At 46.4% G+C, this 25673-nt stretch overlaps 3 protein-coding genes, 1 long non-coding RNA gene and 1 pseudogene across 5 annotated transcripts; 3 read left to right on the top strand and 2 right to left on the bottom strand.

Moving 5' to 3' along the window:
• The first annotated feature begins 2071 nt into the window (after positions 1-2071).
• On the top strand, positions 2072-5465 carry LOC120654866 (probable receptor-like protein kinase At1g80640). The gene is made up of 10 exons (XM_039932548.1): positions 2072-2376; positions 3001-3168; positions 3282-3526; positions 3669-3801; positions 3911-3974; positions 4067-4163; positions 4243-4345; positions 4457-4575; positions 4766-4855; positions 4940-5465. Exons 1-10 carry the CDS (start codon positions 2184-2186, stop codon positions 5102-5104), a joined length of 1377 nt encoding a protein of 458 aa, XP_039788482.1. The 5' UTR covers positions 2072-2183; the 3' UTR covers positions 5105-5465.
• Positions 5466-8469: 3004 nt separating this feature from the next.
• On the top strand, positions 8470-11703 carry LOC120654865 (proteasome subunit beta type-3-like). Its single transcript, XM_039932547.1, has 7 exons — positions 8470-8625; positions 8741-8922; positions 9054-9161; positions 9553-9642; positions 10559-10643; positions 11090-11184; positions 11368-11703. Exons 1-7 carry the CDS (start codon positions 8620-8622, stop codon positions 11414-11416), a joined length of 615 nt encoding a protein of 204 aa, XP_039788481.1. The 5' UTR covers positions 8470-8619; the 3' UTR covers positions 11417-11703.
• Positions 11704-11937: 234 nt separating this feature from the next.
• Positions 11938-12641, top strand: LOC120653242 (zinc finger protein 6-like). Its single transcript, XM_039931020.1, has one exon. It carries the CDS (start codon positions 11970-11972, stop codon positions 12639-12641), a length of 672 nt encoding a protein of 223 aa, XP_039786954.1. The 5' UTR covers positions 11938-11969.
• A 2561-nt stretch (positions 12642-15202) lies between these two features.
• Positions 15203-18545, bottom strand: LOC120654864. 2 transcript variants are annotated; one of them, XR_005667210.1, is made up of 4 exons: positions 17554-18545; positions 16893-17108; positions 15549-16798; positions 15203-15451 (listed from the first exon to the last, which is right to left on the bottom strand). It is a non-coding gene; the product is annotated as an uncharacterized LOC120654864 (long non-coding RNA). The 2 variants fall into 2 exon arrangements; XR_005667209.1 differs by having other exon boundaries at positions 15203-16798; positions 17554-18531.
• A 387-nt stretch (positions 18546-18932) lies between these two features.
• Positions 18933-23645, bottom strand: LOC120653241 (annotated as a pseudogene).
• Positions 23646-25673: the final 2028 nt, after the last annotated feature.

Below are 25673 nucleotides of genomic sequence, written 5' to 3'. Positions count from 1 at the left end.
CGGGCGCATGCCACCGGCTCGGAAGTCGCCGGACAGCCGCGCGCCAGGCCGTTATCCGTGCCAGGAATCCGTGGAGGATGCCGGAGGGAGGAGACATTATTCAGACTACGCTGCTTGACTCTCTGTTCAGCTTGTTTTAGGAGGATAGTTAGCGCTATTGTCGGACGCGCAACAGTGCTGGCCTTGTGTACAAATTGTAACCGAGATCGATGATGGATGTAAAGCTGCCGGTTGCGCCTCCATCTCTTTCACTTGGCAACAACCCAGCTGATGATTTGCATCTGCTCGTGTGTCACTTTCCTTATCCGAGCCTAATCAATAGGAGCATGGCGGTGTCCTTGATGGAGCACCCTCTTACCTGGTTTATGCTTCTGAGAAGAAAAGCGTACACCTGCTTATCTATTATCTTATTATTTAGCCAACAAACGGAGTCTCCACGTTCGCTCTCAAGGCCTAGAAATTTTCACATTAATCGGAGAAAAATTGAAAAATAAAAATTACTCACCACTGCAATTATGGTAAAAATTAGCCTAAAGTACCCCTGTGTCTAATTAAAAATCACCCACCTATGCCATTATGAAAAATTAAATATAAAATAATATTTAACTATATATCAGTTACAAATATATATACTATTAATAAAACTAAAGCTAGCAACAATCAATCAAAATAAAGATACAACGACATGCGAATTTTTGAATAATTATATGCATAATATTATTAAATCTCAACAAATCAAATTATTATTATAGATAGATCATATTTGAATTGTTTTAACCAACAATAAGACTTAACTTACGATAATAAACATGGTGATGTATGGTGAAAAATAGTATAATCTTTAAGTAAAGATACAACGACATGCGAATTTTTGAACTTTCAATACTAGCCGCGCAAATGCGCGGGCTATATGCTAGTTTTTTTTAAAACAAAAACAAAAACAAAAACAAAAAGAAAGCGTCCAGCGATCCCTCCCTCAACTCTGAAGCAAGAACCCGTGGCGGATCCACAGCTAGCGTTATTGCGTGGTAAGATGAGAAGTCGTAACGAGATCGATCTCGAGAGCGGAAAAGGGAGGAGGCCCCGATCAAGTTCGGTCACTGTTGGGTTGCCGGCGTAGCCGGGGAAGCAAAAGCACCGACGGTCCCGTTCTACATGTACGGCGCCAGCTTCTCGAGAGCCGGCGGCACTGTTTGGTGGGCCCGTGCAAAACCGACGCCGGTTTGGCTTAATGAGCTGACATGGAGGGGTGTCAAGGGAGATGGATGGAACATTGGTTTCGGCGAGCAGCAACGGGGCCGTCCAGTAGAACTAGCCAGCTATTCATCCGGTTTTTTTTTTCTAGGGCTTGGTAACGTGATGTTTCATTTTTTTTCTGTTTGGGAAATCACAGCGGCTGACGCACTGCCATGATGTCATTTGATAAGGTGCAGTCACAAGTCCCACGGTCGAACTCGCCGGTAGCGAGTCGTAACCCTACCCGAGGTGCCCGGCCGCCGATGGGATCGTCCCGGAGCTGCACGAAGTTGGTGTGCGGCAGCACTGCACAGCGCATGTACCATCAACAACAGCGCCAGAGGTGATCGGTGATGGCCATCCACAGCTGCGGCGGTGCCTTTTTTTTTCAGCCGCCACATGACAGCTCTTCTCCTCGACTCCGACCTACCAGCCCTGCAAGGGCACCACCGCTGTCCGTCTCTCTCGGTCTCTCCTAGTCCTACCCCTGCCGTCCGTGCACCACGGGGGCTCGACTTTACCCCTCCCCTCTCTCTCCTCTAGTCCTCTCCCTGGTCGCCATCGCTATCCCCTCCGTGCTCCATCCCGGTCTCACTGACCCAGGAGTTGAAGAAAGGGTTACACTGGCCGAGAAGAAACCAACCGACCGTGCGATCGAGCGAGATCAACTGGCGGCCCAAGAAACGCACCAAAGGGGAGGAGTTGAGTGCACACAAGAGAGGGAGGGGGAGGGCGCAGGCGTGCAGCGTCTGCATTTCTTTTTTTTTCTTTGGATTCCCTGACTCGCATGCTATCTGGTCAGAAAGGCACAGACTTTAAGTGTGCCCCCGCTGCTGTGGTAACGCCCCTGTCGGCTCTCTGCTGTCTGCTCTGCTCGCCAGCGGAGGAGCGCGAGAGGGCGGGCGGGCGGGGGAGGGAGAGAGGGAGGGAGCGACGGGGGGAGGTCAATGCCGCCGCCGCCATTGCCGCTGCTCTGCTCCTCCGCCCTCGTCTTCTTGCTGCTCCTGCTGGGTCGCCCGCATGGGGCCAATGGGAGGGCCATGCCGCCCGCGGGCCAGCCCGTGCAGCAGGCTGCCCCCGCCGTCAACGGCAACGTCGCCTCCGCCGGGCTTCCTGCGGCCGCGGCGCCTCCTCCCTTGGGTAGGCTGGATCAAAGCCTGACCGTTTTTTTTCTCTTTAATGGGGTGCTCTGTGTTCTTGCAGTGCTGTTCCTGTGGGGTCTTGATTCTCGCTTGGCTGTGTATCGTGTTGCAATTTTTTTTTCTTTTGGCCGGGAATTCGTTCATTCTTTCTTTCCAAAGAATAGCCCTTTTGGAGTGGTGGGGGAAAGTTCATTGGGATCCTAATCTTTTCCAAGTTTGAGCAAAGAACGTGGAATGTCTGATTCTGGATTTGAAATTGTTCAGGAATTTAATGTGGATTTGATTGGCCTATTAAACCTTATGCCTATTGCAATGGAGGTTTTTTTATATGATCCAAGGATCCAGAAATTTTCTATAAGGAAACAGTTGAAATGTTGAATGCTGTTAATATTGCTGCATTAAATTCAAATGCAAAAAATGATGTTCTTTCTTTTGGAGTTCAAGGACCTGTGTCATCTCGCGAACTCCAATTTTACTCGCGTCAGTTTCGTTTCGAAGATTCCGTCCTTTTGCAACGCCTGCCTGAATGGACCTTGAATTTTTGCTCCTGAACATCCGCAGTGCGTCAGGGTCTAACAGACTAACACTCACCTTCCGTTTTGCATTTGTGTTGCTGTTGCAGTGGTCATTGTGGTGGAGAGGCACCAACACCTCCTCAGGGAGCTTATTGCTGCCATTGTGGTCTCATCCGTCGCCGGCGTTATGATCGTCCTTGCCGCACTGTACTTCTTCTTTCTGTGGCGGCGATCACGGCGAGCCCTGGTCGACTCCAGGGACACCCAGAGCATAGGTCTTGGGCTCTTGGCTGACTGGTTCATGCTTTCCTCGTTGACTTGCCTTGTTGCCCATGAGGCCATTTGAGTTACTCACCTAGCTTCTGACCTACTAACTTGCGCTGTCCAGATACTGCAAGGATCGCATTTGTGCCAATGTTGAATAGCTTCAACTCATACAAGACTAGCAAGAAGAGTGCTGCCGTGAAGATGGACTACACATCTTTGGAGGCGGCGACAGGAAAATTCAGTGAGAGCAGTGTGCTTGGAGTTGGTGGGTTTGGGTGTGTGTACAAAGCCAATTTTGATGGAGGGTTTGCTGCTGCGGTGAAGAGATTGGGTAGTGAGACACAGAATTGCGACAAGGAATTCGAGGTGATGATAATTGATTGTCTACTAAAAAAATTATAGAAATTGTCCATTTAAATTGTTGTGTTTGGATTGTCATTATTAATTGGCAGCTCTCTTGAAAAAAAATAGTAATACTTTCTTTTTTTGTTGTTGATGAAATTGGCAGAATGAGCTAGATTTGCTTGGGAGGATTCGGCATCCGAACATAGTGTCCCTTGTGGGCTTCTGTATTCATGAGGAGAACCGTTTCATAATTTATGAGCTGATGGAGAATGGGTCATTGGACTCACAACTTCATGGTATCATTTCTTTGGGACTTTCTTTTATTGTGTTTGTTGTCGAACTGTGATCTACAGTGAGTTGGAGATTAGAGAAGCTTCGATGTAATCCCTGTGGTTTTTTATCTAGGGCCATCACATGGATCAGCTCTAACCTGGCACGTTCGGATGAAGATTGCTCTTGACACAGCAAGGTTCCCTTCTTGCACCTTATCTTAGTATGATTAATTATGCTGTTTGCTTATGACTGTATTTTATAATATGCATCTGTATCTGAACCAAACAGGGGTTTAGAGTACCTTCATGAACACTGCAACCCACCAATTATCCATAGGGATCTGAAATCATCTAATATACTTTTAGATTCAGACTTCAATGCTAAGGTATGCCCTTAGTATTTTACTTGTCAATTCAATATTGCTGTAGACCAATGACCACAACTTATACTTATTTATCATGCAGATTTCAGATTTCGGCCTGGCAGTGACTAGTGGGAATCAAAGCAAAGGGAATATAAAGCTTTCTGGAACTATGGGCTATGTAGCACCTGAGTACTTATTAGATGGTATGCCCTTTTTTCCCTCCATGTGTCTCACTTGTAACGTTATTTGTAGGCAAATCTTTAATCACAACTATGGTGTTCTACTCTAATCATGTGCAACTGCATCGAATTCAGGGAAGTTGACTGAGAAGAGCGATGTATATGCGTTTGGAGTAGTACTTCTAGAACTTCTGCTGGGAAGGAAGCCTGTTGAGAAGACGGCACAATCTCAGTGCCAATCAATTGTTACATGGGTACACACTGTTTTGACACTGGGCGTCTCAAATTATTAGAATCTAGTATCCAATTAAACAGTATATAAGATTCTTTCCCATCAACATGCAAGAATAGATTTGCTCATCACTGTCCAAATTGAGGCAGATAAATTGTATTTGAGTGACACATTGACTTCTGACATATTGCCATACATCGATTTGGATGCAGGCCATGCCTCAGCTAACTGATAGATCCAAACTCCCTAACATAGTTGACCCCATGATCAAGAACACGATGGATCCGAAGCACTTGTACCAAGTAAGAATTTTCGAAATCACTACAGTATTGTATCTTTCATGTGTATTTACCTTTTTAACTGATCAGATGGGTCATTTCGTCTAGGTTGCCGCAGTGGCTGTGCTCTGTGTACAACCAGAGCCAAGTTACAGGCCACTAATCACCGATGTACTCCATTCTCTGGTACCCCTAGTGCCCATGGAGCTAGGGGGAACTCTGAGGATCAGCCCAGAATCGCCCTTTGCTACTCAGAAGCATTCTCCCTGTTAAGGTAAAAGAAGCATTGGCATGACTGGAATTGGTGATTCAGTAGGGTTCGTCCAAGTGGTTCAGAACTCCAGATAACTTAAGATGTTGAGCACGGTTTGTTGTTCCTTGCTTGCATTGCCGTCCATGGTGTTTGTCTGAGTGCCAATATGAGTTGTTGCCACTTGTCAAGCTGAGTTGGCCGAGTTTTGGGGATCTTAGAGGAGGGTTCTGTGTTTCCCTGACTGTATAAAGAAGTAAAACGGAATTCTTTTTTTTTAATCTGGTAACTGCTGTATAGGTTAAAGATTTTCCACACTGTAACTCAGTACTACCATTGATGAAAAATATGATCTGCCCCAGATCATGTCTTATACTGTGTCTACTACCGCTTCATATGCTTGTTTAACCCTTTGATCTCAAGAGATCAAGCGTTAATTCGATACTAAATCATGACATCATTTGCTTGACTCTGAAATTATGCTAGTACCATCAAATTACTTGCAAGACATACCTTCTGTACTGCTTGCAAGATGATGCCTATAAACCACAGCGATATACTGCACCTGTATTTTACAGTGTAATCTATCCAGGTGCTTTCAACTAATTTCAGCTGGGAGGGTGGATTGAAATGAAATGCAATTATGAGACTATCACTGTGAATCAGAACTACTCCCTCTGTTTCAAATTATAAATCATTCCAAGAATCTCGGAGAGTCAAAACTTTCTAAGTTTGACCAAATTTATACAACAAGATAATAACATTTACGATACCAATTAAGTATCATTAGATTCTTTGTTAGTTATATTTTTATAGTATATCTATTTGATGTCATAAATCTTTGTATTTCTTTCTATAATTTTGATCAAACTTTGAAATGGTTTGACTCTCCAAGATTTTTAGAATGACTTATAATTTGGAACGGAGGGAGTACCAGAAAAAAAAGCAGTGGGACTTAGAACAGGTGACCATGTGCGTATTAGGTAGGAAACTAAGAGACCATTTCATATGGTTGGGTGATCATAGGCTGCAAGAAAAGGGTCATCTATCCAGCAGCAAGTGCAGCGCAATGACAAAGGCGAGACGATGTGCAGGGCAACGACAAAAAGGCGACATGCGATGCATTTGTCGTCTTGTCGGCGTAGAGAACTGGAGATGGCCAAAAATGCTCAGCTCGTGAGGTTGTTGGGGATCATACATCCCATACCGGCTTTAGCAGGTATGTGAATTGATGTAACACTAATTCCGTGTTTTCTTGCACTAATGATGGATCATCAGGTAGTTGGAGATGATGTTCATACTAGCTTTGGAAATTAGTGTCCAGATTAACCACTACCGTTGCCTCTTGTACTGAAAGATGCTCACTGTATCTAACTGGTACTGTCCGTGGTGTTGACTGTTGAACAGCACCACCGCGGTCACATCTCCCAGCCAAGTCCTTATCGATACTGCGATGCCACATTCGCCGCGTTCGCTTGGTTTGTCAGCCAACCAGCAAGCAGTACTGTTCTCTTATACTAAATCAGCACTAACCACCAACTACCAGCCAGTCAGCAGTATTGTTCTCTTATACTAAATCAGCACCGGCCACCAAATACCAACCTGAAACGCAACTGACCGAGTGTTTCATGCAAGAGCCCAGCAAGATCCTGCTTTTCCTTAACATGCGTAGTCCACTCTTGCTTTTCTGTCTTTTCCACTTAACCTCCATGCTTAGAATGTGTCTAAAACACTAGATTATGAATGGGCATGTTGTCCGAAGCTAAAAGGCTGGATTTCGTGGCAGCATGCGCCTGCCTGTGGTTGTCTTTAAGCACCTTTTGGTGATGGACTCTTTGGATATAAAAAGACATAAACCGAACAATGATCACAAGGGGTACCCCACTAATACATTGATTCTTATGTATCTTCTTCTCCCTCGTCTTGTAGTGTGACAACAATTCTACAAACAAGTCAAAAAGCAAAGATAGCTTAATTTATGGTTAGTGTTATATGGTCTAAGTTTAACCATGTTCTTCATGTAGCTTTTTTTAAGAAATAATTTTTTTGTTATTTTTTCTTTACTCTAACTTCAATTCTTGAAGACCCTTTGCTGGCTTAACGAAAGAAAGGTGGGGTGTTTCAAAAGAAAAAGAAAAAAGATTACAGAATAAAAGATCGCCATGAACTTTGTGAAGTTCTGCACGAGATTCAAGAGTCTGCTTGCACGGCGAAACCATGGATGCTTCGCGTTGGGTTTGTTGTTGACCGTGAAGCGGGCACCATAATCTTCGCTCGGCTCTGACAAGGATCGCACCGTCTCGTGCATTCGCCGGTTTAGCTTGCAGAGATCACGGGCGTAAACTGTTTACCTGCCCGGCTGCTCTGCAACTGCAAGTCTGCAAGCACATGAAGAGGATCACGATCGTGTTTCGTTTCGATCTGATCTGATTTGATGTGATGCTGGCACTTGTACTTGCGTTGCCTTGCCACGATAAGGACAAGGTATTGTTTTTCTTTTTCTTTTCTTTTGTTAAGTATAGACGTAGACAGCTCACAAACCGGCAAACATACTCGGTTCTATAAATACACATACATAATTCTACCCCTATAATCACTTTCGAGAAACTGATTCGCTAATCCTTGAGTTGATGAAGTCACCACAGATGGCTCAATATCGAGAGCAACATTGTCTATCATTAAAAGAATAGCGTCAGTTAAATTCTAAAACAAATATATGAAAAATGCAAGCACACGTGCCGAGTCGAGAACTCGATCGTGGATGGACAGGTTCCACGGATCCTTGTTTGCTTTTTTTCCCCCTCAACATCCAGCATCTAGAAGTCTTAGCACGTATTTCATTATTAAAAAAAAAGAAGTGGTACCGGATAAAAACACAGTTCATAGCGGAGACCGAGAGAGAGAAAAAGAGAACTAAAAAAGAAAAGCGTGATGAGCTAACGGTCACTAATATCGCAAGACGTACGATGTCACATGATTATCACATTTGGTACTACCGTATGTTGGGTAATCTGTTGCAATCAAAGTACTTTCGTCCTAATCCTGCTTTGACCTAAACTTGTACTGTCACGAGTCATGATTACCAAGACTATCATCAAGATTCGCACGAGGTGGACTCCTTTTTTTTGTTTTTGTTTTTTTGAGAGAGAGGAATAACCGAATAAGCGAGGAGTGGAATGTAGAGTTCTTCGCTGATGGGCTCCGCACAGTAGGCCCAAGTTATTTCTGCCTAACCCCATTTGGCCCAGTAAGGATATAATGACGACCCTTCTTTCAAAGAGGCCTTGGCCTGTTAGCTCTTTAGGATGTATCTTGGGCTTCTTGGCTGACTGTTCGGCCCGTGATTGTATTGTATCAATCCCCACCTTACTTAGGCTGACTAGTGGGACCCCGTATAGGAACAGCACCCAACTACACAGAGCCCGGAGTCCTGAAGCCCGCTCCGCACTCTTGTTTTTTTTTTTCTCGCCGGCGTAAACCACCGAAGTCGCCGCCTTCTCCCTTCTCGCCGCCGCCGCCGACCTCATCGCCGCCAGCCATGTCGGTGAGTGCCCTCCGGAGCCCTAATCTCTGCCTCCTGCTACCGAGATCAGAAACCCTAGCTTTCTACTCGTGGCCACGTCTGATTTGGCGGTTTCGCTCGGTTGCTTGCTCCCCAGATCTTCGAGTACAACGGGAGCGCCGTGGTGGCGATGGTGGGGAAGAACTGCTTCGCGATCGCCAGCGACCGCCGGCTCGGCGTGCAGCTCCAGACGATCGCGACCGACTTCCAGAGGGTGTTCAAGGTCCACGACAAGCTCTACATCGGCCTCTCGGGGCTCGCCACCGACGCCCAGACGCTGTGGGTCTCTCGGATTCACGATTGGTTTGGTTTGGTTTGGTTTGGGCGCCTCGATTCGGGGGCGTGGGGTGGGGCGTGCTTGGTTTAGGGTTTGGGTTTGATGCGTGTGGTTACACGTGCTGTGTGTGCAGGTATCAGCGCCTCGTGTTCAGGCACAAACTGTACCAGCTGAGGGAGGAGAGGGACATGAAGCCCGAGACCTTTGCGAGCCTTGTTTCGGCCCTCCTCTATGAGAAAAGGTGAGAACCGACATTTTTTTTGATAGATTCAGTTGTAGGCATGGTACAATCGTTATTCCATCCGTTGGAATAATCTAGTGTAAATTGGGTTTATTGAATGATGGGTAAACTGACTATGGACTGCGAAGTAATGCTAATGTCTCCACATAAGAAAATTTAGAAGGCTGGCAGCTAAATGTTTCTCTGGCCTGTAGGCCAAGCTTTGTTTCTCGGTTATGCTGAAGCATTTGTGCAACTGTTGAGTCTGGTTATCATCTCTGACCCAACCTATCTTTGACTGGCATGAATGTTTCGGAAATTTTCGTAGATTCATCTTCTGTTTTGTCACTTGACATATCCTTTTTCTGCTAAACTTTGTAGACCTCTAATGGAGATGCTTCATGATATGCAGATTTGGGCCGTACTTCTGTCAACCAGTTATTGCTGGCCTAGGAGACAACGATGAGCCATTTATATGTACCATGGACTGCCTTGGTGCCAAGTATGTATCAACTATTCTTCTTTTTTCTTTCGTTATCTTTACACACTTCTGTTGTTTTCTTGTATTTAGTTTCCTATCCTTTTTATGAGGAACTAGGTAATTCTTGATTTTACCTTAAGAAGAAATAAACACCCAATTTGATTACTGTTTACACCCACATCTCTCAGCAACTGAGATCGGTTCAGTTTCTCCAAATTTCTGATTGATGAACTACTGTACATTATGCTTCAGTTCCTCCTGCCAATTGTGATAGGTTCAATTTCTCCAAATCTCAAATTGTTCTGAACTAGTGTACATTATATTTTAGTTAACATATTCACCCCCACAACTCCCATCAACTGAGATAGACTCTTCTCCAAATTTCCGATTGATTGAACTACTGTACATTGTTTATTTAACTTATATGCCACCACGGCCCATATCTTTTTGTAACAAATCTCATTCCTTCAAACTTCTGGTTAATCTGAACTGTTAACAACTTAAAATACTGACAAGTATCTCTTTTGTGCCAATATCACATCTGTTTCCTTCGTGCTTGCACTATTTTTTGTTAACATACTGCCAGTATCATATCTATTTCCTTTTGTGTGTGTATTTGAGTAAAGAATCTCTACACTTTTCACTCATCCAACATGTCCAACTGTGCGGTTCCCAGAACCAAAATGAGATTTAGAAAGGTTAAAACACATGTTTATTGTCCTATACTAGGTGATTTTCTGGTTTGCCAGGAACCCTCGAAACATGTATTACTAGTATATAGAATGGATCATTTCCCATTCTTGTATGTCTTCATGTTAGGACTATTGATAACACGATAATATGTATCTCTCCCTGTTCTTTTCATGTAGATCCTATGCAGCTTTCCATCTGGACATTATTTTTTGTACTATCTTATCAAAGTGTTTCCTTTTTGCAGGGAACTTGCAAAAGATTTTGTGGTATCTGGTACTTCTTCAGAGTCACTTTATGGTGCTTGTGAGTCTATGTATAAGCCAAACATGGTTAGTGTCTTTACCTGATAAACTCTGCATCAAATCTTTGAATGCAAGTTCTGTCTACTTTTAGTAATCGTTTAATTTGTAAACGACTTCAATTGTCTATTATACAATCTTTTTTGATAGCTCATCTTTTACCTAGCCTCATTGGTAATGGTAATCTAGTTTGTGGATTCAACTGTTGCTATGAAGATGCTTGCAAGTTTCATTAATTAGATTGGCCCAAAATTGTATCTAACCCTGAGATACCAATTATCATATCATCATTAAACCTGCACCAATGGAGTTGTTGCTTTAGCTTCACATTGGAATGTGTGCCTTCACTTGTGTCCATCCCATAAAGTTTTGCTTTCTGCTCTAGTAATACTTCAATCGATCTGCCTGCCCTAGACTGTTGCGTTTCCTTATCACTGTGCCTTGACAGTACTATCACCTTTTTTTATTTGGTAAAGGAACCTGAAGAACTGTTTGAGACAGTCTCACAAGCATTGATGGCTTCTGTTGATCGCGATTGCCTCGCTGGCTGGGGAGGCTACGTTCTCATTGTGTAAGTTCACTGCCTCTTTCAAACTCTTGGCTACTATACATACATGTACCTTATCATTAACATGAAAAATGTTCTACTGATCTTCACCAAACGAGCTTAGATGAATTTGCTTACTCGGTTACTCCCCATGCTGTTACGAAGGCTTTATTTTTGCATCTTGAAACTTGGTTCTCCTTGTTGCAGCACACCCACTGAAGTGCAGGAGAGGGTGGTGAAGGGAAGGATGGACTGAATCCTCTGCTGTGTAGCCGTGTAGGAGATTGTTTCTTCATACGGCGTACAGAATTCAGAAAACCTGCGTGGACTTTTCCTTCTCAAAGAACATAGCATGAAAGTTTCAGGCAGTTGCTTGTTGGCCTCTCTATGCTTCAGACATCTGCTTCTGTTTTCAAACCCGCAGTTTAGAGTTGCATGATGAGCTGTGAAACTTCCTTACTAACATGCTTGGTTGACCAGTTAACAGCGACGTCCTGGGCGCACGGGTTGTGCCTTGTAATGACAGTTTCACCCGTTTCTTTTTCTGGCCTGTTCACATCCACACGCACACGCACACGCACATGGCACTCAGATGTAAACCGACCTCTTCAACTGGTGATATGCACCAATCAATTGACACCATGTCCTAGTCAGTAGTACAACCCATCGCTTGCCTCATCTCTGGACGTAGGCATGGAAAAGGTAAAGAAATCTCCCCCCACGAACGGCAATCTTTGTTGCATCAGCAGGCTGATACATTTGTGCCCACTGGAAGCAAAGCGTGCCAAGAAACAAGCAACCCTGGCTAGATGATGTGTAGTACGTCCCTGTCGCCTTACACAACCATGCTCATATTATTGCTTCGTATCACTTCTCGTCTTCTCACAAATACAAGATGGCCAGGAGCTCCTTGTGGCATTCAGAGCGCCCTGCAAGCAGCGCTGCACCTTATGGAGGCAGCGGTTGTTGACAAGGAGAGAGGAGGGACCTGGCCAATCCTAAACGGTGGCGGCGGCGCCGGCGGCAATGGTCACCGTGGTCACAGCGGCGGCGGGGCCAGAATTGCACCGGTCGAGCTCAACCTCCTGGCGGGGATGGTCGGCACGCCGGGCGCCGAGCCCGAGCCCGAGCCGCCGCAGCTGTTCGCGTGCCACTACTGCCGGCGCCAGTTCTACAGCTCGCAGGCGCTCGGCGGGCACCAGAACGCGCACAAGCGCGAGCGCACGCTGGCCAGGCACCGCGCCGACGCGGACCAGCTCGTGCTCGCCGACCACGCGCGCGCGCCGTTCGCCGTCCACGGCGCCTTCACGCAGCTGCGGGCTGCAGCTGCGCCGGCGCTGGAGTGGATGCGCGCGCCGAGCGGCCGGCCTCCACCGGCGGCGGCAGCGGCCGGCGAGCGGCGGTTGACCGGCGGGTACGTTGACAGCCCAGGGGCCGGACAGGAAGAGCGGCCTAAGGTTGATTTGACACTGAAGCTGTGAGTCTTCCTGCCCGCCCACCCGCCCTGATGGTGCTGGTATATATATGCATGCAGAATGTTTCTTGCTAGCTCAGCCATTTCATCTTCTTTTTCACCGTCTGCCTTGTACATAACTTGGAATATGAAACGTTTTGATCATTAATCTTTCAAAAGATAAAAAGGAAACGTTTTGATCATTGTAAAGTGCTCAGATTAGTGCCTCATCAAGTTTGTTTTAGACTTGGCCTATTTCTTGGTGTGCCAATTCAGCGTCCTAGTACAGTGTAAGTACATGCTACCGACTGCGATTCACGGCAGGGATAGCTAGACAGCCGTTGAGGAAGTTGGCCTTCTCCAGTGGCCGCCCGCACCCTTGTTGGCTCATGTGTCACTAGCAGGAACCGGAGCAACTACTGAAGTGCACCTGTATGAGAGAGAAGAACCGAAGCTCGTTTTGGGTTCGAGGCATGGGAATTGAATATGGTTTTCTATGGTGGCAGCGCAACTCACCGTGAGAGGGCAAGTAAGAAAAAAGGCGTTTCAACAGTAAATTTTTCTTACTTTCCAGATTCCATATGGCACGCTTTTTGCCATGTATCACACCTACCACTGCGGAAGGCCTAAGTGGAAGTGCAGGGAATCGATGCTTCGATTTTTTTTTTAAATTTTGTCAACATGGCTCTATATATGTTTTCTCTTGATTGGACGATAGATATACCTTGAAATTGACGAAATTACCATATGTGCCACGTTGTTGGCAAACACATCACCTACAATATCAAAAAATAAAACACTCAGCAAAAAAAAATACGAGCATCGATCCATGCTTAATCGGAGACTTAAATCCGGATCAACAAATTCCACCGCAACAAGCCTAAGTGGCTGCTCAGTTTGCCTACGGCTGGACGACATAATTAAGAAAATAATGCAGCATGACCTTGAGATCGAAAGCGACGCATGGACATTTATGGCTAAGCATGTAGCAGTATTATTCTGACACAAGCAAACTAGCAGTATTATTATTCCACAAACATATACCGTCTGGACTGTCACTTGGAGACCATACCGCACGCATGCCTACAGTATATATTACTGGTTCGACCCATAAAACTCTCGTTTTGTGCGTCAACAAGCAACTAGCTAGCTAGCGCTCGCGTTCGTCATGTCTACTACCTGATGGCAGTGATGAGATCATGCACAAAAGAGAAGTGGTCTACTACCTCGCTGTCCCATGCTTGCAAGAAATCAACTCCTTGAAACGGCGCAGCAGGCAGAAGCGCAATAGGCCAATAATAAACCCAGCAGAAGCCAAGCCATTGGGATCCTGGAGGTCATCATGGTAGATCCGGCTTGATGTTCTTGGGAGCGACGGAATTCTTTGTTAGCTTATCGGATCAGATCAAGGTGACGCCAGTGTACTTGTTCCGGAGAAAAAGAAGAAACTGCTGCTTGACAAAAAAAAGAAAATAATAACTAAGTATACGCTGACACGTTCATCACGAAAAGATACTAATAAAACTTGACGTGGATTTGATTTGTCCGGCATTGTTTACATCAGATGCGCAATTTGTCAACCCAGGCCAATAGGCCAACATCGCCGTGTTCTACGCTACATATGTTGTTTGCTTATTGTGCGTGCTGGCCGTATCATCCGTCATCATCATGTGTTTTTCTTGTGTGATCCTTTCACTTCCTCCGTTTCAGGATGCCAGGCATTTTGGGCTCACATGTCCTAACTTTGTAGGTCAGTTCGCAACAAAAGGATATGCAGCGAATTGAGTTTCGTCATGTGCTACATATATAGAATCTTTTCATTCAGGTTCAAGTCTCCGATTCAACACGGGTGTTGTATTTATGGCTAATTATTGTTTTAGTAATAGGAAACATGACAATTGGCTTCATCAATACCAAAACAATTCTGGATGGACGTCTGATCTGAGCATTCTCAGTAGCGCTCTTCTCTGGACGACAGGACCATGTCCAAAAAAAAAAACAATAAGCCGTTTAGGGGACAAGTTCTTGTATGGAACCCATTAAACATTACTCATTTAGTAACCGACACTTTACTAGTGGGAAAAATAAGCGGACAGCTACTATCACTCCAGAACTTATAACCCCACTAGCAGAGATGCACGTGTTTAAAAAAAAGAGAAAATTCCATTTTGCCTCCACACTTGTCACCAAGTTTTTTTTAAAAAAAAATCCTAACTCCAAAATCAGATATTATGCACCCTCATCTCCGACAATCTACCCCCTCTTGTCCATACCAGAGAGATTTGTGAAGCAGTTTTGCTAACATGGCATATGTGGATCCCACATGTCACTATATTTTTTGCCACTCACCTCCCCTTCTCTCTCTCCGTTGATTTTAGAAACCCTATTAATAATATCTTTAATATTTATAATATAACTTACCTAGTAGTACCAATTTTCATTCTTTTCCAAACATAGTAGGGTGCACATGCGGCACGCACGTTTCCAAACATACATGATTGTACCATGCCCGCACGACGCATTCGTGCTATACGTTGATATGATATTAACTAAATTTTGATCTAATAGTGCCCGTGCAGCACGACCGTATTTATATCAAAATATTAAACACAAGTTTATATCAACATATAAATGGTAAAGTCACATAATTTGTCTAAACATACTATTGAATCTGCAAAAAGAAAATGAAACATGGATGAAATAACCCTATGTCGTTCAGCCAGGCGTCAATGACGTCTTAATCCAAAGAACCTGTAAATTCACAGCCCTCCAATCTTTTCGTACAAGGGTTGTACGACTACTCAAAACTTCTAGCAAAATGCAGATTTGTGAAGTCATCTGTGCAAAGGAAAACCAAAAATCAGTAGGCTAGGTGGTGATCAGCAAATCTAATAACACTAACCAAAGTGGCACAGGCTAGCACAAGAATCTATACATGGTCACTCATGTCTGCAGTGGCAGAGTACGACAAAAAATTTAGGTGTGGCGGCGTGTTGCCGAGGCACCTCGCCTCCAGCCGTTGGTCCCCCGCGCCCGCGCCGGCCACCGCTGCCACCCCGCGCCACTGCGGTGCTCGTCTTCTTCGCGCTCGAATTGTGCAGACCCGCTCCACCTCCACCACCACCGCTTCCCGCTGCCCCGTCGCCGGCGTTGACCCTGCTACCTCGGCCGGCGGCCGCCGCCGGAGCCCGGAGAGAGAGACGGAGCTTGATGGCGCTCGACGCATCGCGGCAGAGCTCTCTGGCGCTCGAGTTCACCGCCGCGCCGCACCACTGACGGGATCTAGCGCCGCGCTCGCCGGCGGAGGAAGAGCTCTCTGGCGCTCGAGTTCACCGCCACGCCGCACCACTGACGGCATCTAGCGCCGCGCTCGCCGGCGGAGGAAGGGGCCGCGAGATATCCGGCAACGGAAGGCCCCGCGCCGCCGCCGCCCACCGCCGCAGCAGCCCCACGCGACGGCCGGGGGATGGGAGCCGAGCAGCGGGGGGGGGGGGGGGGCAGGGGTGGGCAGCCCCACAGCGTCTTCTGAAAAAACTTATAGTCTAAAGCAGGTGAACAAGTACTTATCTTATACTATCATGTGTACTCCAACATAATCCCCAAGCAAATGTAAACAGATAACACTCAGGCATATAGTGAACTATACAGCTAAATAACTGCTCCCAGAATCATGGCTATTAAAAGTAATTTAGCATTTTAGCATCTAGCAGACTATTTTGGGGAAATAAGATAAAACCATGTTAATGTTATATAAAATTTAGAGCATCAGATCTAGATATGTTCAGGTTAGGTGAGCATAATCCATTCCACTTCAGAAGTTACAGACAGTAACATTTCTAGAGCTTATAGGAACATATGTTAAATTTCCAGAGAAATATGCAGGTTGTACATCGCTGAAGGAACCTTCCCAGTTGGCCCTCTGTTAGGCATGTTAATTCAGGAATGATGTACTTGAAGGAACCCATGATGGCTTTAAAAGAATGGCATCCAGTTGAAAGAATTAGGACTTATAGAACCAGGGCCTTCTGTAGATGGACCACCAACAAATGCCATTATCCTAGAACCTGATCCAGGGACACAAACCCCAAGGAGATTGGCTGCAACACTTAAGGCAACTCCAGTGCACCTTGATGCCTGCTGATCAGCTGGAACAGGCCTAGGGTCCTTTTGCATTTCTTCTGTAACCTACAAGTGGTGAAATTTGCAATATTGAACATTGAGGATATATCATATGATATGAATATGGTTATTTTTCATTTTAATGTAACTGGTTCTTAACTGAGTTCAACACAAACTCTCATTCAGAAGCAGGCAGCAGGAACCTAGAGATGCTCTCAGATGAAAGACCATCTCTGGTACCAGCAATCACCCCAGTTGCGGCCATTTTCTTCCCTGCAAAGAAGCACATTTGTTCCAATATTTGTTCCTTGGTGACCTCCTTTGTTCCCTTGAACACATATGAATTGGGCAACAAGCCAAAACCCAATTCATGAACCTGAATGGACATGTATCATATATGTTACTAAACTAACCAATAAAACATCGAACAGAACAACTATATGGAGCATTAGTAAGAAACAGTGAGCTTTTACAGGCACATACGTTCCAAAAGTAATGAATCCAACAACGGAATTATCTGGTAATAGCTCAACAACTTGTGCCAATGCAGACTTCAAATAACCGAGTTCTTCTTCAATAATGCAAGTATCTACAACAAAAATGAAAACCGGTGGCACTAATGGACCAGTTTCATCTGGGATCAATCAATTATGTAGACTGAGTATCGGCGGGAATGGACATAGCACCATGCAGCACACGCACAAATCAACAGACCAAAGCTAGACTGAATCGAGCCCACTTAGGACACACACAAATCGGAATGAATCGATTGCAAACAAAACCAACGGAAAAGGATTATTACTATAACCAGGCAAACTCACCAACAATGGAGGTGCGTATCCATGGAACCATGGAGGAGAGAGGGAGCTGCTGAGCGCCGTCCCATCCGGCCACCCGTCGATCCCAAGCGCGGAGCGACCAACGCCCGATCTCATCCTTCCGACCATCAACGCAGCAAGGTCTCCCCTGCTCCATTGCTGCTCACCACCCCTCCACGTTGGCTCGGGGGAGGGTAAGATCGCCGCCGCTCCGAGCTGGGCGATGGAGGTATTTTGCGGCGCAATGGAGGGGTATTTGGATGGATCGGATGAGAGTGAATCGGATGGTAGGGGATGCGGCGTTTGGGGGGGGGGGGGGGGGGGGGGGGTCGGGAGTCTCGGGTCCCGTCAACGGATCGGCGGTCGGGCTTGAGTCGAGGTCGATCCGCCCGCAGCTCGGGTTCCGGCGGAGGAAGAGGGTGTGCGGAGGAGAGCTCGGACTCCGCTGGCTCGATCTGTCTGCAGCTCGGGGCCCGGCTGCGGTGACGGAGGATCCGCGGTTGTCAAGCGCGTCGACGTCGGGGGCGAACGACGGCCACCGTGCGGATCGCCGCGCCGGCCGAGCAGATCGCGTGCGGGGCAGCCTACCGGATCGTAGCTCCTCCGCCGCCGACCACACCGGCCGCCTCCCCTCGCGCATCCCCACTCCGCCGATCTGCACACGTCTTGCTGCTCGGTGCTAGAGGCAGTTAGGGACGACAGGAACGGGAGCACCACCGCGAGGGGGAGGCCGGAGGTGCGCGGACCACCCACCGCTCGGAGACCGGGAGTGGCGACGGCGGGGGAGGATCTGTGCGGAGGACGAAGGGGCCCTTCGGCGGCTCGATGAACCCGCAAATCGGGTGCCGGCGGCGTGGAGGGGGGAAAGAGAGCCAGAGAGGGCGACGGAGGCGCTGAGGCGAGGGGGAGGCGGCGTCGGGGGAAGGCCTGAAAGGGTTGGGATGGGTGCGCCAGAAGGAAGGAAACGGGGAGAGAGCCTGATTCGCGGCGCGGGTTCCGTGAGTGGGTACGGGTGGGCGGGTAAAGCGACGGCGGGTGACAAATAATTTGATACGCGGACGGAATTGTACGGGCGCGGCGCCGAAAATGTGTCAAACTTTTGACCTTACAAGTGAGTTTTGAAGGAGTGGTTTGTGAGAGGTATGGTTAGATTAGTCTCCATAATATTAATTTCTTACATACGAGCTTTGAAGGAGTGGTTTGTGAGAGATATGATTAGGTTAGTCTCGGTAATGTTAATTTCAATTTCTTTAGATTTTTATAGTATAATAAATAGATAGATAGATAAAGATTATATCGTCACACAGAAAATGGGCCACTTTCGCCCAGCTGACCAACACTGCAAAATCTCAAGCTACTACAATCTATGAAGGCTTAAAAGCTCAGACATAGTGAACTCCCTTGCCCTGGATCACCTCTCCAATGCGATAAGCGGGCTTCGATCCATGGGGGTCTTGGATAATTCTAGCTGCTGATTCTGCGCTCACCACGAGAACCATTCCAACGCCCATATTGAAGGTTCGCCACATTTCTGTATCGAACATGGCCCACTTAGGCCATTTCGAATGATTTTGGTGATTATGTGATAACGCAATCAATAGGACTAACAAATTTGCAAAATCGTATTTGTAAGATTCTTTAGGTCCCTTAGATAGAGTCCAAGCAATATCCGAGATGTCCAATGCACCGTCGAGACGAGACGTCCAATGCACCATCGAGACGAGGTGTCCAACCCACCGTAGAGATATCAAGTTGCAGTGAAAAGGCAGAGATAATCCGACATCCCCATGGTCGGACTATCCGACCAAAGCACTCGGTTAATCCGACGCCATGGAAGAAGAGTCGGACAAATGCTCGGATCATTCTTCAGAGAACCTGTTTCACACTCTGAAAAATTGTCTATGGGATCGGATGATCCGACGCAGTGAAAAATTCACGTCAGACAAAGGCTCCGATCATTCTCCAGAGAGCATGTTTTCTCGAGATGGAATTTTGGCTTCAGGGTCGGATGATTCGACGTGGCATTCTCTGAGCGTCGGACTAATGAGCAGTGGCAATAATCAGTGACAGTTGTCTGGAATTCAAATTTGGCAGTTGCACCGGATGATCCAACGCTTCAACTCAAAGAGTGTCAGACTAAAGGGACAGACAATGACATCAGCAGGAAGTTTAAAAAACAACGACTACGGTGGAAAAGTTAGTAGGGTCGGATGATCCGACGCCCATGTCAAGACAGGGTCGGATTATCCGACGCCTATGCAGAAAAAGCAGTAACGGCTCAAAACGGCTAGTTCGACTTAATGGGCTATAAATATATCATCAACCAGTTATTTGAAGTTTGCTGGAGTTCAGAGAAGTCCCACACACATCCAAGAATACCTCCAAGCCAACCAAAATGCTTAGTGATCAAATTCTTACGTTTAGCACATGATTTGTAAGTGTTAGTGCTAGATTAGCTCTTAAGTGAGTGAGTGAGCAAGGTTGTGTGCCTTGTGCCTTGGTTCTAGGAGAGAACCACCTCTTGTACTCAGTGTGCCGGCCCCTTGGAGTCTTGGTGGCTCGCCGGCAACGTCCTCGACCTCCGGCTTGGTGTGGTGCGGCGAGACGACATCTTTGTGCGGGGGACGTGGAGACCCCCACCCTTCTTGGTGAAGCTCCTTAGTGGAACCCAAGGTCAAGGTGACCGTGATTTTGTTCACGGAAGAGACTTGGTTGCCGAGAAGCAATACTTTTTTTGAGTGCTTCAACAGCATGGATGTAGGTGTGCCTTTGTGGCTAATCGAACCACGGGATAATTTCTCGTGTCAAAGAGTTTGCTTTCTCTTGTCCCTCCTTTAAGCTTCCGCATTTACTTATTGCAATCTTATGTGTCTTTACTTTCATAGAATAGAATCTTGATAGGATTGGCCATACGTTGCATAACTCTTTTGGGATGAGGGTTTTCACACTAGATGAACCGTAGTTGCACATCTAGATAGCATGATCTAGTTTACGTTTTGTGCAAATTAGTTTGAGTTTGAGGTTAAGGTTTTCAGTTTGCCTAATTCATCCCCTCTTCCTCTTAGGCTACGAGCATCCGATTCCTTTCAATTTGTGCATCATCAACGTTTCCAACCTACGAAAGTCAAAATGACAAATGTTAGACTTCGGGGCCTAGGGGGCAGACTGTCCAGTGCGGGCAGATGCTGAAACAACATAGATATCAAGCTCGTGGATCATCAGATCTTACCTGTTGAAGCCACTTGAAGACAGGTGGCACTTCCCATGATCCAGTAATAATCTTCGCGCCAAGTCCAGAGGGAAGTACTCTAGGGATATTTTCAGTAAGTCCACCATCAGTAATGTGGGCGAGTCCTTTTACACCACCATTGCCAATAATCTCAAGCACCTTTTTTTTGTTTCAAATGATTGGATTAAATTTCCATAAGTTTGATGGAAATATGAGACATAGATAAACAAAAGCCAACCTGCTCAACATAGATGGCAGTTGGTGCCATGAGAGCTTCACGAATAGTACTTGTCATGCCATCATTTCTTGGGAGTTGGTCAATCAAGGAAAGTCCGCTTTTCTCCCGTACTCTTTAAATAAGATCGAAATAAAGCAAAGCTATAATGCTAATGACATATACAGATTTGAAACAAATGGAACTGGAAAATTGCACTACCTTGAAGCAAGCGAGAATCCATTAGAATGAAACCCACTAGAAGGAAGACCTATAAGAATATCACCCTCAAACTGTCTTTTCCGTCAATGATCTTATTCTTCTTCACAACACCAATAGCAGAACCACTTAGATCATATTCACCTTCAGCATAGAAACCTGGTATGATGAGGACATGCTGCATCGGATACGTACACGTTGAAGTCCGACTCGTCTACAACTTGGACTTCGTTTTCTTCTCGGATTCCAAAAACAGTCTGCACCAAAAACGACGCCACGGCCACATATGGAGTCCGTTTGAGGAGATCTTTATATGGTTGGAAAGATAATTTTATAATATTTCCAACACCACCAGATTCAGGTCCATAGCAGTTCGGAGTCGACGGCATTTCACGAAACAAGTTAACGTCCATAATCTATCAGGGTGTTGCACCACCTCTTTTGGGCCAATGGCCCGTGTATCGAGTCAGCCCTTCAGCCCATGTTTGTGGGCGCCCCCTGGTCACCCCAACCCTAGGTCGACTGGTTCTTCCATAAACTCAGTAGCCGCCGCCGCATAGACTTGGGTTTTGTTTAGATCAAGTTTTCCACCGAGAAATTGTTTCTTCATTGTAACTATGACGACAAGTCCTTTTGCTGTGAATCAAGGCCCCCATTCTTGTTCTTCACCACTGTGGCGATTAGTCCTTTTGTGATTAGAGCTTGAACTCAACTTTGATTTTTGCTTCATACACATCTGCAATTTCAGATTGCGTGTTTATCCTTTCTTGCTTGTGTTCTTCGATTCGCTTGCAGGAAAAGCCTTTTTGGTGAGGTCAATCAAGTTGTACTTGGTTGATAACCAACGGAGCGGTGGTGCAACGGTTGCAGGCTTCGTTCGTGTCTGATTAGAAGCCGGATCGCCAACGTCACGTACTCCACCAATCGAATCTATCCTACCTCTCAAAAGATCGGGCCACGTCTACATCATGGTATTTCTGCTTTCTGTAATGATCAATTGTTCAACAATCAGTTTGACTGCTTTTGGCTTTTTGCAAAAGCAATCCATACTTAATCCTTTGGTGTTCAAATGTCAATGAGAGAACAAGATATATAGATAGCCAGGGGAATATTCTGTCACATTGATGCTACCATGGGGCATTCTGACAGCCTTTGCAAGATATTTAGTCAAGGGGTAAAGAGAGATATATTAATATGGAGCAACTGTACTGGAAGATATTTGGTCCAACCATATGCTTTTGTTACTTACAAGGACAACACCACAGGTTAAATTGTTAAATCATGGTAATTTTAAAAACTCACCTCGCTGGTACGAGAGTGCAATCAGATTGTTGGCAACCATCCACAATCCCCTTGATAACCTTCATAAAGCACAAAGACGTTATGAGCAAAACTAAAATAGACATGAGCAAAAAAAAAAACAGCACAATAAAATGAGCAAGAATGAATAAAGAAATATTGTGTTCAAGTGAGCAAAGAATAATGTCACAGTGCCTTCTCTGCAAGGTCAACATCAAGCTTGCTTGTAGCATAGTAAACTTGGAAGGACAACGGTCTTGCACCTGAAGTTACAATGTCATTGACACTCATAGCCACCTGCCACAACGACCTAAAGCCATTCAGTCACTGTACCGGATGGGAAAACAGTGCATATAACCAAGTGAGCACGTACCAGGTCAATGCCAATTGTGTCATGAATACCAGTTTCAAAAGCAAGCTTCAGCTTTGTCCTTACTCCGTTAGTGCTAGCGACCATGCAATCGCCATCCTCTGCTCAACAAAAGCAACACGGAAACAGTTTTTTTTTTTTCAGAAAGAGCGACTACACATAGCGAAGGATCACCAAGTCAAAACTTGAAGTAAATTGCTGCATCTAAGTGAGCAGTTGCAAATAAAGCAGTCAACTACAGGGGGCAGTCGTGCAGAATTCTCCCACACACTCCCAACAGACCACTAGGTACGTATCGCAGCACACTCAACGACTACTCGAAGGCTCAAAGCAACGCTCGTCGCTTCCCACACTTGTGGCACTGCCATATCATATCATATCTCGATCGATAAACTTCCACCAGCTATATAGAATCGAAAGTTTTGTTCACACCTACACCTAGTAAACCAGCAAGACCTTCATCACCCCAACCAACTTTGCATCCGAGCACAAGCATAGACGGAGACATTGCTTATTTAATTTGCAAAAGGGAAAAGAGCAACAACTTAGATTACCAGTATTTAGATATAAGGTGATGATCGCAGAGCATTACCGAAGATGTAGCGACCGGCGCTGGTGGCGGAGCAGGCCACGGACGCGCGGGGCGCCCCCGCGCCTGCCTGCGGGAAGCGGAGGCCATGCGGGCGGCGAGGGCCCCGGCGATCGGCGGGGGCGGGAGAGGCCGCCGGCCCGCGGAGGAGGTGGAGGAGGCGGTCGGTGCTCATCTGGATGGGAGGGGTGCCGCGGGAAGAATAGGGCTTGGCGGGGCGGGAGGTTGTTGTGGCGGCGCCCGAGGAAATTTATAATAAACACCTCTCGCCTCTCGGTAGATTCTCTGGGGGATTACTTTGATTCAGTTTTGATTTTTGAACGGCCGTTATCTTTTGCAAGCCGTGCTGGGCTCGCACGCTTGTAATGTTCGTGCTGGGCCGTTACGTTCTCTGGTGTTTTTATCGGGCCCAGCCTCTAGTAGCTCCTCAGTGCGTGGGCCGAATGAAGGCACTTGCCTGCGGCAACTTGGCCCAATTAATCTGCAAACATCTCACCACTCACACCTTTCTCAATCTTTTTTTTCTTCTGTGAAAGACCTTTTCTCAATCTTGCGTCCAAGAGCGGCGCTCGCTCCTATATATACCATTTTAGTAGCAGCAAAGTTTTGTATGACGCACATCTTGCAATCCTGTATCCGAATAAATAGGTACTGAACTCCCACGTTGTAAAACTTCGCTTTTATCCTTTTAATATAAAGAAATGCAGTTTTCCCGCGTTTTCGAGAGAAAAGAAAAAAGCTCAACACCATCTTATTCCGTATCACTTGTTCGTCGACAAAGAATCGTTTGCGATGCTCTTTCTCCCTTCCTCCCTTGCGACCGCCGTGCCCCTGCAAACGCCGCCGGCGACGCCAGGCGCCAGGGGCCTGGGCAACTTGGCACGTCCCCCGCGGCCTTTTCGGCAAAGCAACCGCACCTCTTTCCCCGGGACTTTTTTGGCACGTTGCCTGCCCGGCCGCCGCGACCGCGACCACCGCCGGCGCCGAGCCGAGTCCACGAGCGATGCCGAGCCGCCCGGAAAAGGCCCGCGCGCTTGGCCACGCTGCCACGCATGCGAACACGACCTGCGCCGCGGCTTGCCTGGACGCCAAAGGGGGCGGCGTGGCGCGTCAAAAGACTCGATATAGTCTCTCCCTCTCCCTCTCTCTCTCTCTCTCTCTCTCTCTCTCTCTCTCTCCTCTCTCTCTCTCTCTCTCTCTCTCTCTCTCTCTCTCTCTCTCTCTCTCTCTCGGTGGAGTTCCCCTGAAAAGGATGGAAAAAGGAGGGTGCGGCGAGGTAAAAAAAAAAAGATCGTGGAGGACGGAATGGAGAATGGGCGGTAATTAGTTAGTGGTGCCTTTGCCGGTGGTCGTGGCCTTTCAGTTTTATATAAAAAGTCGTGCGAGAGAACCATTCGTGATTCGTGTTAGTTTACCATTTCTGCCCGGTGGTTTCTCAGCCTTCCATCCGCTTTCCTGGGTCAGTTGGGTGAGCTTGCATGCAGCAAGTGTTGGAGTACCTGTAGTTCACTGTCCTTCCACTCCAAAGGTATAGATAGATCATCCGGTTATCTGCTTTCTCATTCAATTCCCTTCTCAGATATGAATTTCTTCCCTCGTTTGAAATTTGAAGCTAGCTAGAAACTGGAGCTGTCAGAGTTTGAGGTATCATCGTCCACATGTCTAGCTCAACAGCCGTCGTCATGGCGCTTTCCAAGACCATACCTTGGGCGGCAAGGACGCATGGCATGTGGATGAGAGGCGGCCGGGGTGAGAGGTTGAAGATAGGAGAGTGAAAACATGGGACCTAGCAAGAAGAGAGGAGGCCATCTATAGCAAAATTTAGGGTGCCAGCTAGTAGCTAGATATCCTACGATACAACTTGACTGCGATTGAAGGAGGTATCTATTCTGCTACCTAAATTTGGCAGCTAGCGGGCAAATTGCTACCACGAGTAGGAATATCTCGCTGGTATCTAAACTTAGCATGCGTGGTAGATTGCACAACCATTCATGGCTTGTTTAGATCATTTTGTATTTTTGGAAGGGAATTTTCAATATTTGAAGTATTAAATTTAGACTAATCACAAAACTAATTACAGATCTCGTCTATAAACTATGAGACGAAGCTAATGGGTCTAATTAATCCATCATTAGAGTATATTTACTGCAGCATTAATGTAGCAATTTAGTGTCTAATCACGTCCTAATTAGGTATATTAAAT

This window comes from Panicum virgatum, chromosome 1N (assembly GCF_016808335.1).
Source record: "Panicum virgatum strain AP13 chromosome 1N, P.virgatum_v5, whole genome shotgun sequence".
NCBI classification, from domain to species: Eukaryota; Viridiplantae; Streptophyta; class Magnoliopsida; order Poales; family Poaceae; genus Panicum; species Panicum virgatum.
Note: the sequence above shows the minus strand (reverse complement) of the source record. Positions and strands in the feature narration are given on the sequence as shown.

Coding starts and splice junctions, on each gene's coding strand:
- LOC120654866 (XM_039932548.1), top strand. CDS start 2,184: ATGCCGCCGCCGCCATTGCCGCTGCTCTGCTCCTCCGCCCTCGTCTTC. Junction 3,527..3,668: donor ATTGCGACAAGGAATTCGAG/GTGATGATAATT, acceptor TGAAATTGGCAG/AATGAGCTAGATTTGCTTGG. Junction 4,164..4,242: donor ATTCAGACTTCAATGCTAAG/GTATGCCCTTAG, acceptor TTTATCATGCAG/ATTTCAGATTTCGGCCTGGC.
- LOC120654865 (XM_039932547.1), top strand. Junction 8,923..9,053: donor GCCACCGACGCCCAGACGCT/GTGGGTCTCTCG, acceptor CTGTGTGTGCAG/GTATCAGCGCCTCGTGTTCA. Junction 10,644..11,089: donor CTATGTATAAGCCAAACATG/GTTAGTGTCTTT, acceptor TATTTGGTAAAG/GAACCTGAAGAACTGTTTGA.
- LOC120653242 (XM_039931020.1), top strand. CDS start 11,970: ATGATGTGTAGTACGTCCCTGTCGCCTTACACAACCATGCTCATATTA.